Source organism: Sinocyclocheilus rhinocerous, unplaced genomic scaffold (genome assembly GCF_001515625.1).
Source record: "Sinocyclocheilus rhinocerous isolate Xijiao unplaced genomic scaffold, SAMN03320098_v1.1 scaffold1045, whole genome shotgun sequence".
Taxonomy (NCBI): Eukaryota; Metazoa; Chordata; class Actinopteri; order Cypriniformes; family Cyprinidae; genus Sinocyclocheilus; species Sinocyclocheilus rhinocerous.
In genome coordinates this window covers 601040-615060 of record NW_015645361.1, presented here as the reverse complement: position 1 = coordinate 615060, position 14021 = coordinate 601040, and the positions used below count along the sequence as shown (strand labels likewise).

At 34.8% G+C, this 14021-nt stretch overlaps 3 protein-coding genes across 11 annotated transcripts in view; 1 reads left to right on the top strand and 2 right to left on the bottom strand.

The window, feature by feature from the left end:
- The window catches only part of rapgef1b (Rap guanine nucleotide exchange factor (GEF) 1b), a 46471-nt gene extending 41636 nt beyond the window's left edge, over positions 1-4835 (top strand). For all 9 annotated transcript variants that reach the window (XM_016509523.1, XM_016509526.1, XM_016509529.1 and 6 more), the window contains 5 exons: positions 388-466; positions 574-675; positions 808-905; positions 2132-2260; positions 3853-4835. In XM_016509523.1, coding sequence (XP_016365009.1) covers positions 388-466; positions 574-675; positions 808-905; positions 2132-2260; positions 3853-4003 — 559 coding nt within the window. In that variant the 3' untranslated portion in view covers positions 4004-4835. The remainder of the gene's footprint in view (positions 1-387; positions 467-573; positions 676-807; positions 906-2131; positions 2261-3852) is intronic.
- A 1867-nt stretch (positions 4836-6702) lies between these two features.
- LOC107705984 (uridine-cytidine kinase 1-like) lies at positions 6703-9390 on the bottom strand. The gene is made up of 5 exons (XM_016509537.1): positions 9098-9390; positions 8523-8730; positions 7857-7951; positions 7709-7757; positions 6703-7626 (listed from the first exon to the last, which is right to left on the bottom strand). The coding sequence occupies exons 1-5, from the start codon at positions 9185-9187 to the stop codon at positions 7427-7429; spliced, it is 642 nt and encodes a 213-aa protein (XP_016365023.1). The 5' UTR covers positions 9188-9390; the 3' UTR covers positions 6703-7426.
- Positions 9391-10360: 970 nt separating this feature from the next.
- Positions 10361-12243, bottom strand: dnlz (DNL-type zinc finger). Its single transcript, XM_016509536.1, has 3 exons — positions 11835-12243; positions 11595-11734; positions 10361-10757 (listed from the first exon to the last, which is right to left on the bottom strand). The coding sequence occupies exons 1-3, from the start codon at positions 12123-12125 to the stop codon at positions 10595-10597; spliced, it is 594 nt and encodes a 197-aa protein (XP_016365022.1). The 5' UTR covers positions 12126-12243; the 3' UTR covers positions 10361-10594.
- Between the last annotated feature and the right edge of the window lie 1778 nt (positions 12244-14021).

Here is a 14021-nt window from a genome sequence, read left to right as displayed (position 1 = left end):
TATTAAACTATACATACATGCATGATGCTGTTTTGTTTCTAATTGTTTAAGCAACTTTTTTAATTATATATGGCTTATAAACATTATTTTAAACATTATGCACTTTTTTTTCAAAGATAGTCGTGTTATTTTATTACACTTTGAAGAAACGTGCATAATATTTTGCGCGATGCGCCCTCTTGTGGCCTCAGGAGAGAAGCCAAAAGCTTTTTTCCCCCTAACTGAAATTATGCCTTTTAAATGCGAATATAATTCAAATTTTGATAATATTTAAGTAGAAAATTCGAATTTAGTTTTTCAGTCATTTTGACAGCCCTACCCCCCATACTCACTCGATATCTCCGTTATCCATGTGTGTACTCAAATGTAATTCCTCCTGTCCACTAGGGTGCGCTCTATAATCATCCAACAGGAGAAAGCTCAGGACAGAGAGAAACTGCTGCTCAAATTCATCAAAATCATGAAGGTAACTAGAGTAACACACACATATGTGAACATTAAGCTGTGGGGTGATTCTGAATGCATCACTCTCTCTATTTTCTGAGTGATTTAATGTTTTTGTCTCGCTCATAGCACTTGCGGAAACTGAATAACTTCAACTCTTATTTGGCGATTCTCTCGGCGCTGGACTCTGCACCAATCAGACGACTGGAATGGCAGAAGCAGACGTCTGAGGTCAGTCACACCAGTCTGACTTCCTTCTCACTGACAAAACTAACATCATTCAATAGTATCTGATCATATGAAATAGGAAAAGATTGTATATCTAATCTAATTTTTTTTTAACCTCTGTCTCTATTTTTGTAGGGTTTGGAAGAGTACTGCACTTTGATTGACAGTTCGTCGTCCTTCAGAGCGTACAGAGCGGCGCTAGCAGAAGTGGAGCCTCCGTGTATACCATACCTGTGAGTTTGTGTGTCGAACAAAACTAAACTGTAGTCAAATAAAATCAGGAGTCGGAAAACAAGCTGAAATTAAAGCATTTCATGCTCATGAAAGACGGCTCTTTCAGCCTCAGACTGCTTACCAAAGGATTGTCTGGCAAAGTCCACCAGATTTGCAACGTTTGAGAGTCCGAGAAGCAAAAAATCCTATCTTTTACAAAATTTGTGAGGTTCATGACTGAATTTTGACCTGCATAAAACTAAGTGCACCAGTGTTATTTTATGTATTATTATAGTAGTTATTATTTATTTATTTATTTAGTCATTCAGCAGACGCTTTTATCCAAAGCGACTTACAAATGAGGACAATAAAAGCAGTCAAAACTAACAAAAGAGCAACAATATATAAGTGCAAATGACAAGTCTCGGTTAGCCTAACGCAGTACACGTAGCGAGGTGTATATATATATATATTATACACACACACACACAAAGAAAAACAAGTAGATAGAATAGAAAAAATAGAAAGCTAGTGTTTGTTTGTTTTTTGTTGTTGTTTTTTTTAATAAAAAAAATAAAAAAAGATAAATATAGATAAAGTAGAATTAAAATAGAATAGAAAGTGTTAGAGTTAGAGGGTCAAATAAAGATGGAACGGTGATATTTATTAATATTTTAAATGACCCTTTAATTTTTATATTTTAATTTTAGTCATTTTGTTTTGTGCTTTTGTTATTTTTATTAGCTTTTAAAAATATTTTTATTTAGCTTTAATTTATTTTTATTTTAGTTATTTTTAGTAATTGTATTACTTCAACAAACGTATTTCAGTTAGTTGCCAAGGCAACATTTCTAATTTAAGTTCAAGTTTTGCGTTTTATTTTTCAACTTTATTTTATTTAATCTTCATTTTATTTACCGAAAATTATTTTTAATCGTTTTTGTTAGCAATAACAAACACTGACATGCACATCTGCTGAATTTCAATAAAAATGCCTTTATTAAATAAAACTAAACAGTAACTCATTTCACTGCTGAAAAAAAAAAAATAACTAAAATATTTCATGCTAATTAAATATGTATTATTAAAAATAAACATTCAAAACTGTGTTAATCTGGTGTATATTTTATATATATATATATATATAGATATATATAGAGTACACACACACACACGACAGTTATTGATAATTGTTTAATGTTCCATGTTTTAGTTTTGCTAATAAGGTTTTTTTTTTCCCTGACAGGGGTTTGATCCTACAGGACCTGACGTTTGTTCACCTCGGAAACCCGGATTTTATTGACGGTAAAGTGAATTTCTCCAAGCGCTGGCAGCAGTTCAACATTCTGGACAGCATGAGACGCTTCCAGCAAGTGTGAGTAATGGCTGGCCTGAAACCCAGCGTTTGACGAGCATGAGATTAGATTACACGTGATTCAAGCTGCAGTCCAAAAGTCTGGTGTAGACTTCACTTGAACTGATTTGTAGAATGAAGCAACGAGGCTTGAAAGGCTGTGTTCAAATCAAACATCACTCATCCGTTTCCACCACGTAAGAAGAAAAAGTTTCATTAAGCATAATTATTGCATAAAGAGTCATTTTGAGATGAAAAATTGAAATTATGACAAAAAACACAATTATGTGTTTTTATATATATATATATATATATATATATTTATGACAAAGTCAACATAAAAAGTCTAAATTATGACAGACATTGTCAAAAAGTCAAAGATACTGAGAGACTGTGGGTTTATTATGAGATAAAATGTTGAAATTGACAAAAGTTATGACAGTCATACATAATTACAAAATTATGACAGTCATATTTATTATGACAAGTCTCAATAAGTGACATAAAAAGTCAAAATTATGACAAAAAATATAACTATTACAGCCGTATAAAGTTGAAATTATGAGATACTGAGTCATTATGAGATAAAAAGTAAATTATGTCAAAAACAATTATGAGTCATATATGACCCTGGACCACAAAACCAGTCATAAGGGTCAATTTTTTGAACTTGAGATTTATAAATCATCTGAAAACTGAATAAATAAACTTTCCATTGATGTATGGTTTGTTAGGACAGGACAATATTTGGCTGAGATACAACTATTTGCAAATCTGGAATCTGAGGGTGCAAAAAAATCTAAATATTGAGAAAATTGCTTAGCAATGCATATTACTAATGATAATACACTTTTGATATATTTATGGTAGGAAATTAACAAAATATCTTCATGGAACATGATCTTTACTTAATATCCTAATAATTTTTGGCATAAAAGAAAAATCGATAATTTTGACCCATACAATGTTTTTTTTGGCTATTGCTACAAATATACCCCAGCGACTTAAGACTGCTTTTGTGCTCCAGGGTCACATATATATTTATTATGACAAAATCAACGTAAAAAGTCTAACTTATGACAAATAAAATTTATGTAATTAGTCAAAATTAGATATACTGTAGGTCATTATGATGTTGAAGTTATGACTTTCATAAATATGACAAGTCAAAATTGACATACTAAGTCATTATGAAATAAACCGTCATAATTATGACAAAAGAACAGTAATGACAAAGTCATATTTATTATGACAGTCGTAATTATGTCAAGTCAACATTGACACAATTATGACCGTCATGATTGACAAAAAGTCATAATTATGACAAACAATTATGAGATACTAAGTCATTATGAGATAGAAATTCATACTTTTGGTTTATCAATTTTTCAATGCATGATTTTTTAGAGCTGGAACTATTTAGTTTTTTCATGTGTAAGATTATTTCATGTGTAAGTCATTAATGCATGTTAATATGAATTATTATATGATGTTTTTAATGTATTAATAATGTTTAATTTAATATACATTTCATATATCAGTTGCTGATTTCACTAGTAACTGATTTAAAAATTGGTTCAATTATTAATTTTTCTCTTTAATCGTCATTTTAGACACTACGAACTGAAACGGAACGAAGACATCGTCTCGTTCTTCAACGACTTTAGCGATCACCTGGCGGAGGAGGCGTTATGGGAGCTCTCGCTCAAGATCAAACCACGAAACATCTCGCGCCGCAGGACAGAGCGAGAGGAGAAGACCTAGATCCTGAAATCTAGAACCTCAAGAGACTATTTACGGTGAGACCTGAACCTCCTGCAGAACCTTGGGAACCCACCCTAGAGTTCTTAATCCGGTTCTGGAGCTGAACCGAGACACGCAAGCTCCTATTTGCACCAATAAACTGAGACATTGGCAGTATTTTTTCCCTGACTGTTGACTTTAAAAATTCACGAGGGGAATCCTAATTCAGTATAGATACGCACTCGCGCGAGCTCACAGGGCTGGAGAGGACCCCAACGCTGTGATATAAAGCGAAATCATTATAAATTGCTATGTTTGCGTGTGTCTATGTGTGGCTGTACAGAAAGACACACTCTAAGAGGGCTTGGTTCATTTGATATTAATACACTGTGCCTGATGGAGTGAGTCCGTGTTTGTTTGTCCCGCTCGGACGTACCATCTGACCTTCCAAAGGTCTGATTCAACCTACGATTCGCCCGTTTGGAGCTGTGCAACTGGGTCGATTGGGAAACGTGTGCAATCCTATAAGCGTTTTATAAGGAATATTCGCTGATCTGTTGAAATGATTATGTTTTGACAGATGCAGTGAGTAATTGACTATATGGAATATATTCATTTGAAAATTAAAGAATGAACTGGACGTTTGGACTCATTTTTCATGTCGTCTTGCAATATTGTGCAACCCTCATCACAACTGTTTACCCCCTCACAATGCTGACAGCCCCTCGAATCCCATGAAAACCCTCAAGGACGTGTGCTTTTTTTGCCTTAAAATAAAAAGAAAAATTTGCATTGTGACATTATTTTCACGACTATTCCTTTTCATGCACATTTCTTTCTCGTCCCAATTCTCAGTAGCTTGCAAAATGCAAAAAAAATACATTAATTAAAAAATATATTAATTAAAAAATAAAAATAGATTCATTTAAATTAAATTAAATAGCAAAGTGCATTCATAAGGTACAAACATAATAATATTAAATTAAATGTATGCTAATTTGAAGGGGAAAATGGGTCACATTCTTGAAACAAAAACATAACAAATTTAAAAAATGTAAATTGTTCATAAAATTTTTCATAAGTTTACGTGAGAATGACTTATGAAAGATTCAAACAGAAAATCATTAAATTGTTCAATACATAAGAAAAGCTTTAAGAAAATTGTTCATGCTTTATGAATAAGGCTCAAAATTTAGATATATGCTTAATTGTCATGAATATTGTGTCTTAATGGCTTTTTTTCCTTTATCCAAAATTAATTTATAATTTTTTTGTCTTTTGATTATTGCAAAAAACTATTTTAACATTTACCTATGCGGACTATGATGTCACACAGAGGGGCGGGGCTCAGTGTTGCCTGGCGACGAGCGGTTTGACAGTGTGCCTGTGGAGGCTTTTGTTTCTTTTGGGATGTGTATGATATGTTCTGTGTATATGTACATGTACAGATGTGATGTATAATCTCTCATCATGTAGAGGGCAGTTGCGAGGAAATATATTTTCAAACCAAATGAGTCGTACACTAAAATAACATCATGAGGCAAAGAACTCGAGGACTGAATATGCTGTGATCTCTGGGCATCAGAGAGCGCTCTGTGTGTGTGTGTGTGTGTGTGTGTGTGAATGTGGCTTTTCTACAGAACGTTGTTATTCACAAATGGGAGAAGGGAAGCTGAAGCCGCTTTCTTCAGCGTGTGTGTGTGTGTGTGTGTGTGTGTGTGCGGCGTCTGATGTTTACTGCCTTCTGGGAATTTATTTCCTGTTACACCTATAACATCCTGCATATTCAACCACCAATAAAACTGCTCTCTTTGTATTGTCTTTGAATTTTTCCAACACTATATTTAGCATGTTTACACCTACAAAAAAAGGCCATACTACTGCCATCACCAAAGAAATTAGTACTTTTATTCAGCAAGGATGCATTAAATTGATCAAAAATGGCAATAAATGCATTTATGTTACAAAAGATTTCTATTTCAAATAAACGCTGTTGTTTTGAACTTTCTGTTCATCAAAGAATCCTGTCAAAATGTAGCATGGTTTCCACAAAAATATTCAGCAGCACAACTGTTTTCAACATTGATAATAATCAGAAATGTTTCTCGAGCAGCAAATCAGCATATTAGAATGATTTCTGAAGATCATGTGACACTGAAGACTGCAGTAATGATGCTGAAAATTCAGCTTTGATCACAGAAATAAATTACAGTTTAACATATATATTCAAATAGAGTAATATTTCACAATATAACTGTTTTTTTTTTGTTTGTTTTTTATCAAATAAATGCAGCCTTGGTGACTTTCAAAAACATCCTGACCCCAAACAATGAACAGTACTGTATTTTGTAGTAATATGCAAATATCATGGTCATTGCTTTTAGACATGTTACCATGGTAATACCATGATTTTCTTTGTGTATGTTTTTTTTGGATATTCAGAATCCGTACTATGGTAGAATATTACCTCATAGCTAATACCATGTTTCTTGGACAAATACAATGGTATTTGTTTGCGTGTAAATGAACATTAGTCATTCAAGTACCACAGTAGTTACATGTTTTACTATGGTACATCACCTATTACGAAAAGCGATGTACAAATAAACATGAAAATGAAATGAATTTTCATTCTATCAGACATTTTTATTTTATAAAACAATGTAAAAAAACATTAGACGTCAAGTCACGTAAGCATGTTCTCTTTAATATTTCAAAAAGGTTTGTACAAGAAAAATGCAAAACCTGTTTACAAATGAACTATTTTATCATATTTACATTTAGAAACAAATTAGAGTGAGGTGAACAACATAAATTATACAGAACATTAAAAATAGTCACATCGGTGATAGATTAATATTTTAAATACTAAACTATCACTATAATTCACTAGAAGTATTTTACTTCATCTATTTCATGTCTTATCCTGACCAAACAAGAGTTTATGATTTAGACAAGGCAGCACTGAAACTTTATTTCAGGTGTTTAAAATGCCATTATACTTGACAATAGTAACAAAACAAGTTGACTTTTTTATTCTATAGGTGTAAGTAACAGTTTTAGAGTGGTGAAATTATAACCTTGTGAGACGGATCAGGCAGTGAAATACAGACTGGACTGTTTGTGTTGAGTTTACCCTGTTATAGGTACCGACTGTTATTATAAACATATGAGTAGAGATTAATCTGATTAGCATCTGACAAGTAATGTAGGACTATTTTATATATACAGCACAGTTCCTCTTTGAGAAAGATGTGACTACAGGTTAAAGGTCACGCTAAGGGTCAGATGACTCAGATAAGAAGGAATAGTTCACCAAAAAATGAAAAATATTCCTTTAAATTCTGAGCCTGACAGAGATTGTGTGTTAGAAGCATGCAGAAAAATTCAAGCGTTTAGGTTTTTTGATCGTATGACTCTCTTTAGTGTGTGTGCGTGTGTGTGTTAATGTGGTCGTGTGCTGGGCTCCAGTAGGGGGCGTTTCACTGGGACAATCCCGCCTCCGCTAGATTGCTCGCTGTGTTCAGCCACGCCCCTCTTTAGACTCCGCCCGTGGGCGTGTCCATTGACAGAACCCCTCTGCCATTTGCAGATGTCACCGTTGAGGATGTCCTGAATATGCTGCACAATCAGGTTTATTGCCACTAAAGAAGATTTAAAAGACAAAAAAGTTTTGAAAAGCAAGGCTTATTTTTTAATATGTATTGCCTTTTGACTCATATTTACCCATGTTATCAACTCCACGCGGTATTATGACATCTGCATATTTCTTGGTCTGAGAGGTTGGGGAGAGATTTCAGATGTCGTGAATGCATCGTATTACAATAACACAACTCTCAAATGTCATTTCGGCTTTTGCTGTGTGTTTTCTCACCGGAAGGCAGAACTCTTCAAAAGCTGGTTTAACAAACGTGGTGTACTGTGTGAGAATCTGTTCCAGATCTCGACCTCTTCTCATGTCGCGCAGAACTAAACGCATGATGAACACACGGTTAGGGTAATTATTCTAATATTTTATGTTTCCATAAATACAAATGTAAAATTTCATTCTGGCTGAAAACTAAAACCGATCAAAAGTTCGGGGGCAGTAATATTAGTAGGATTATATTTTTCCATATAGTTTAAGTTCCTCTAATAAGTTTTGCCAATTTAAAATTTATTTTAATAAATGTATTAATGCTTTTTTAACTCTTAAAATGTACTATTTCTGTAACTATAATAAGAACAGATATGGATATTAGAATTTTAAACTGGATATACAATTGCATATATGAAATTTAAATGTGTATGTGAAATAAAAACAAAACTGGAAAGAGCAAAACCTGAACCTAACATCAATTTCGCTGTAATTTAAAATATTTAAAAGTTATATATATATATTTTTTTAAACTATATATTTTTATTTTCGCAATCATTTGAAAATGCAAAAAAAAAAAAAAAAACTTGCTATAAACACTAGATGAAAATGTGAAATGTGTATTTTATATTATATAACATAAAAAGACACAAGAGTTTGCTTTAACTATAATTTGTGCATTACCTCTGCGAGACAGGCGTACATCTGAGTCTGTGTCCACAAACAGTTTACCTGGATGGTCAAAGTTGTACTGGCCTTTCAAAGCTTTGGCCTTCTGTTCTGGAGTGAGAACCCGGTAGAAACTGTCCTGGCTGACGATAGTGACCTTCCTCTGGTGATGATCCACCTTATTCTGACCCAACAGCTCCATGATTTTTGCGCACACTGTGGACTGACAGGAGAAAAACAGCAGTTAATGACCTGGACTGACAATCTCGTTTGCAATTGCATCAGCCTGAATATCATTACAGATACTGTTACAAGTGGACACTAGATTTTAAGGGCCTGTTGCTATTGCTATATGAATTATTAACACGTTCTTTCTCTATAATTACATTTTGCATGCTGTTTTCTTGTGCATTTTATAGATCTTGATTTAACCTGCATGCATTTCACTTAAATGCAAACATGCACTATATATTTAAGGCACAAAAGAGGTACATGTTGACTGTGACTTATCTAAGGGACAACATTTGTAGGTTTGCATGCATATAACAGCAGTATGCATCAGTTTCCATCATGCATGTAGTGTGTCGTACCTTTCCGCTGGCCGTTCCTCCGCTCACCCCGATCAGGAAAGGACGGTGCCGCGGCCGCTCGGGTTCACACAGCAGTCCGGCTGAGTTCATGCTGGTACAGTAACAAAACCAGCGTTTTCTTCAAGTATGGAGTGCGGCTGAATGCATAAACTCGTTCTTTAGATGATCGGGCATGTGTCTGGGCGGCGTATGCTCAATTTCCGCCTGGTTTCACTATCAGCCACGGCCGATTAAGTACTCCAATGTTACTGTACGTAGTTAGTAAATGTTCATGGGGCATTTCTGTTCCTCCAGGGGCGCTCAGTGACTCGGAAAGGCGAGTCCCCATTGAGGCTCATTCAAATCTCTTGACGTTTTTTGCCTTACTGGAGACATTTGTAGATTAGAAAGTACCATCTTATAAATCTACAAACGCCCGAGATTGATTCCTGACATGTGAGTGGAAACCGCTTCAGTAGAATGTTGTTTTAAAGCAGCCGTGTCTAGTAACTGCAAACGATTGTGAGTGGTCCGTTTAGTGCAGCGCTGAGAAAAGTAACTGGTGTCATGTGACCCACTCTGTCTATGCGACGCTTCTTTAGGGGTTTAGACAATAATTTTACAATTGAGTAATGATATTGAGAAACTTTAATATATGCTGAACTGAGAATAGATTGTATAGAACTGAAGAAGGAAAATTATTTTTTATCCTAACCACTAAGCCCCGCCCATCGTCGGATCCCTGTTTCCGCTGATTGCCATTCTACCGGTTTTTTTTATTTATATGCTGTCGCTTTTGAACGTGACTGCGTCACAGCACGCTACGCAAACTTCACGAAACTTGTAAAGTCATCGCTTCGAAGAAAGTTTCTCTTATTTTGGAATTGGGTTTATTGCAGTGTTTTGGTTTGACTTTTCTAATTTTGTAAAAAATAATTTATTCCCAAACGTCTATTCTTTTTTTAAAGAGAGCCTTTCATTTTAAGTTTATAATTATTTTATTACTATTCATTGCCAAATTATATTATTATTATTATTATTTAATGAAAATACATTTTTATTTTCCAGAAAGAGAAAGACGAATGTCCCTCTTAAAATATTTCTTTTTGCTTGTTTTTTTATTCATTTTTCAGTTTTTTAAACAATGAACAAACATAATTTCCCTTTAATTGAAAGAAAAAAATAAGATTTTTTTTTTTAAATATTAAAATATAAGAATAAAACAAATACATTAATATATACGTATGTAACTCGTGAACAAAAGCGTAAAGGTGTTGCAAAAACGATTGATTTGGTTGTCTTCATGTTTACCAGTCGAAGGTCGCTGATAAAGTGTGATGCAGTTGAAAATATCAAAGGGCATTCAAGTGAAAATGTTGCAGTGACCACAAGGGGGAGCCAAACACTTAAAAACAACTACTCCAAAGTGATCAGATAGTTGTTTTTAATGGTTTATTAAGAAGATTATTAAAAATATCACAATAATAAATGTCCAGTGATGCAGTTGACAAATGTCAATCATGTTTTGTCTGAATCATCGCTCAGATGTGGTGGTTTCTGTTCATCTGGATTATTTCTTGATGCCTCCTTTATTGATTCCTCTGCAACAATTTCCAGGGCCTCGTTTCCTTGAACTCTTCGCACTGATTCTCCTTTAGCAGCCAGGATCTCCTCTATGTTTCTATGGCAACACAGAACATACAGCAGTCAACTTCTCAGTAAAGTTTTGGTCATAATGCTTTAAAGCGGGTATTTTCAAACTGGGGGCCTGCAGGGGGCTGCAATGGAGTGCTAGGGGGTCCGTGGAAAAGTTTAGAGAAAAACAGTGTAAAAAAATAAATAAATAAAAAATAATTGAAAAAAAAATCAATTAAATGAAAATTAAAACAAATAAAAAATAGAATTATTAAAATTAATATACATTTTAAAATTAGATAAAATATACCTAAACATTTGATAAAACAAAAATAAATAAATAAATCATTTTTATATGTATAATTAATTTTTTGGAAAAATACATTTTAATCATTGTATACAGGGGTTTTTAAACTGGGATCCACTAGGGGGTCTGTGGAAAAGTTTAGAGAAAAACAATATATACAAAAATAAATAATAATAATAATAAAGATGAAATAAAAATGGATAAAAATAAATTATTAAATTAATAATTGTACAAATTAAAATGATTAAAATATATTAAAATAAGAAGAAGATTAGAATTAGATTTAAATAAATAAACCGTACATCTAGCAGGGGGTACGGTACTATTATGAGGAGAAAAACTGTAATAGAAATATTTTCCAAAATAAAATTTTACACACATTTATAAATTAGTAATTTTTCACAGTATAAATTGGGTCTTTCTTCATGAAAATAAATGTATTATAATATAATGCTTTTTCATTTGTAGGATGGGGGTCCCTCACATCATATTTCCCCTCACATCTAAAAATTTGGAAAACCCTGTTTTTTTTGTTTTTTTAATTTAAATAATGTTCTTGCACGAGAACATACACACCTTTTCCCCTCCAGGTCAGAGAACCACTGCAGATTATCAGCGATCACGTGGTGGTTGTTACATCCAGGACAAGTTACTATGACAACACCCTTGTGATAGGCCAGCTTGGATATTGTCTTCATAGAGCGAGTGGAGCACACCTAGAGACAAAATATACTATTAAATGACTGAACATTACCTAAGTGGTCAAAAGTTCCTCTAAATAATAAGGTAAACACTGACAGAAGAGTATAATCTTACTTTGCAGGTGTAAACCAGGTGATAGTGTGTTGACTGCAGCTGTCCGGTGGCTTCAGTCCTGCACACAGAAGTGGAGAAGCTCCTGCAGAAACTCAATCCGCCTCCGTTGTGTGACACAGCAGACCCCAGTAACGAATCAGTGAAATATAAAGAGGTGTTCGCAGCTCTTTTCTGTGCCTCCTCGTGCTCGCTTCTAGCTGTACATGATGTTTTGGGTACCGAAAGACTTCCCGCACCACGTGATCTGGGTATTGTTGGTCTGAATAAAAAGAAACACAATCGAGAGGTCATTATCGAAATGTTACCGAGCAAACGGTTCTTTATAAACAAACGCAATATAACTACTGACGCTGAAATGTCACAATTGTCGTATCCGAGTTGAATCACTCGTCGCTTGCCGATGACGACAGAGACGCATCGAAGCCCCGCCCATCTTGTTTCTTCGTCGTCGGTTTACATTTACATTTAGTCAGTTTTTATCCAAAGCGACTTACAAATGAGGACAATAAAAGCAGTCAAAACTAACAAAAGAGCAACAATATATAAGTGCAAATGACAAGTCTCGGTTAGCCTAACGCAGTACACGTAGCAAGGTGTATATATATATATATATATATATACACACACATATACAGTGGTGTGAAAAAGTGTTGGCCCCCGTCCTGATTTCTTATTTTTTTGCATGTTTGTCACACTTTAATGTTTCAGATCATCAAACAAATTTAAATATTAGTCAAAGATAACACAAGTAAACACAACATGCAGTTTTTAAATGAAGGTTTTTATTATTAAGGGAAAACAAAACCCAAAACTACATGGCCCTGTGTGAAAAAGTGTATGCCCCCTAAACCTAATAACTGGTTCGGCCACCCTTAGCAGCAACAACTGCAATCAAGCATTTGCGATAACTTGCAATGAGTCTGTTACAGCGCTGTGGAGGAATTTTGGTCCACTCATCTATGCAGAATTGTTGTAATTCAGCCACATTGGAGAGTTTTCGAGCATGAACCGCCTTTTTAAGGTCATGCCACAGCATCTCAATAGGATTCAGGTCAGGACTTTGACTAGGCCACTCCAAAGTCTTCATTTTGTTTTTCTTCAGCCATTCAGAGGTGGACTTGCTGGTGTGTTTTGAATCATTGTCCTGCTGCAGAACCAAAGTTCGCTTCAGCTTGAGGTCACGAACAGATGGCCGGACATTCTCCTTCAGGATTTTTTGGTAAACAGCAGAATTCATGGTTCCATTTATCACAGCAAGTCTTCCAGGTCCTGAAGCAGCAAAACAGCCCCAGACCATCACACTACCACCACCATATTTTACTGTTGGTATGATGTTCTTTTTCTGAAATGCAGTGTTACTTTTACGCCAGACGTAATGGGACACACACCTTCCAAAAAGTTCAACTTTTGTCTCGTCAGTCCACAGAGTATTTTCCCAAAAGTCTTGGGGATCATCAAGATGTTTTCTGGCAAAACTGAGACGAGCCTTTGTTCTTTTTGCTCAGCAGCGGTTTTCGTCTTGGAACTCTGCCATGCAGACCATTTTTGCCCAGTCTCTTTCTTATGGTGGAGTCATGAACACTGACCTTAACTGAGGCAAGTGAGGCCTGCAGTTCTTTGGATGTTGTTGTGGGGTCTTTTGTGACCTCTTGGATGAGTCGTCGCTGTGCTCTTGGGGTAATTTTGGTCGGCCGGCCACTCCTGGGAAGGTTCTCCACTGTTCCATGTTTTTGCCATTTGTGAATAATGGCTCTCACTGTGGTTCGCTGGAGTCCCAAAGCTTTAGAAATGGCTTTATAACCTTTTCCAGACTGATAGATCTCAATTACTTTCTTTCTCATTTGTTTCTGAATTTCTTTGGATCTCGGCATGATGTCTAGCTTTTGAGGATCTTTTGGTCTACTTCACTTTGTCAGGCAGGTCCTATTTAAGAGATTTCTTGATTGCGAACAGGTGTGGCAGTAATCAGGCCTGGGTGTGGCTAGAGAAATTGAACTCAGGTGTGATAAACCACAGTTTTAACAGGGGGGCAAACACTTCTTCACACAGGGCCATGTAGTTTTGGATTTTGTTTTCCCTTAATAATAAAAACCTTCATTTAAAAACTGCATGTTGTGTTCACTTGTGTTATCTTTTACTAATATTTAAATTTGTTTGATGATCTGAAACATTAAAGTGTGACAAACA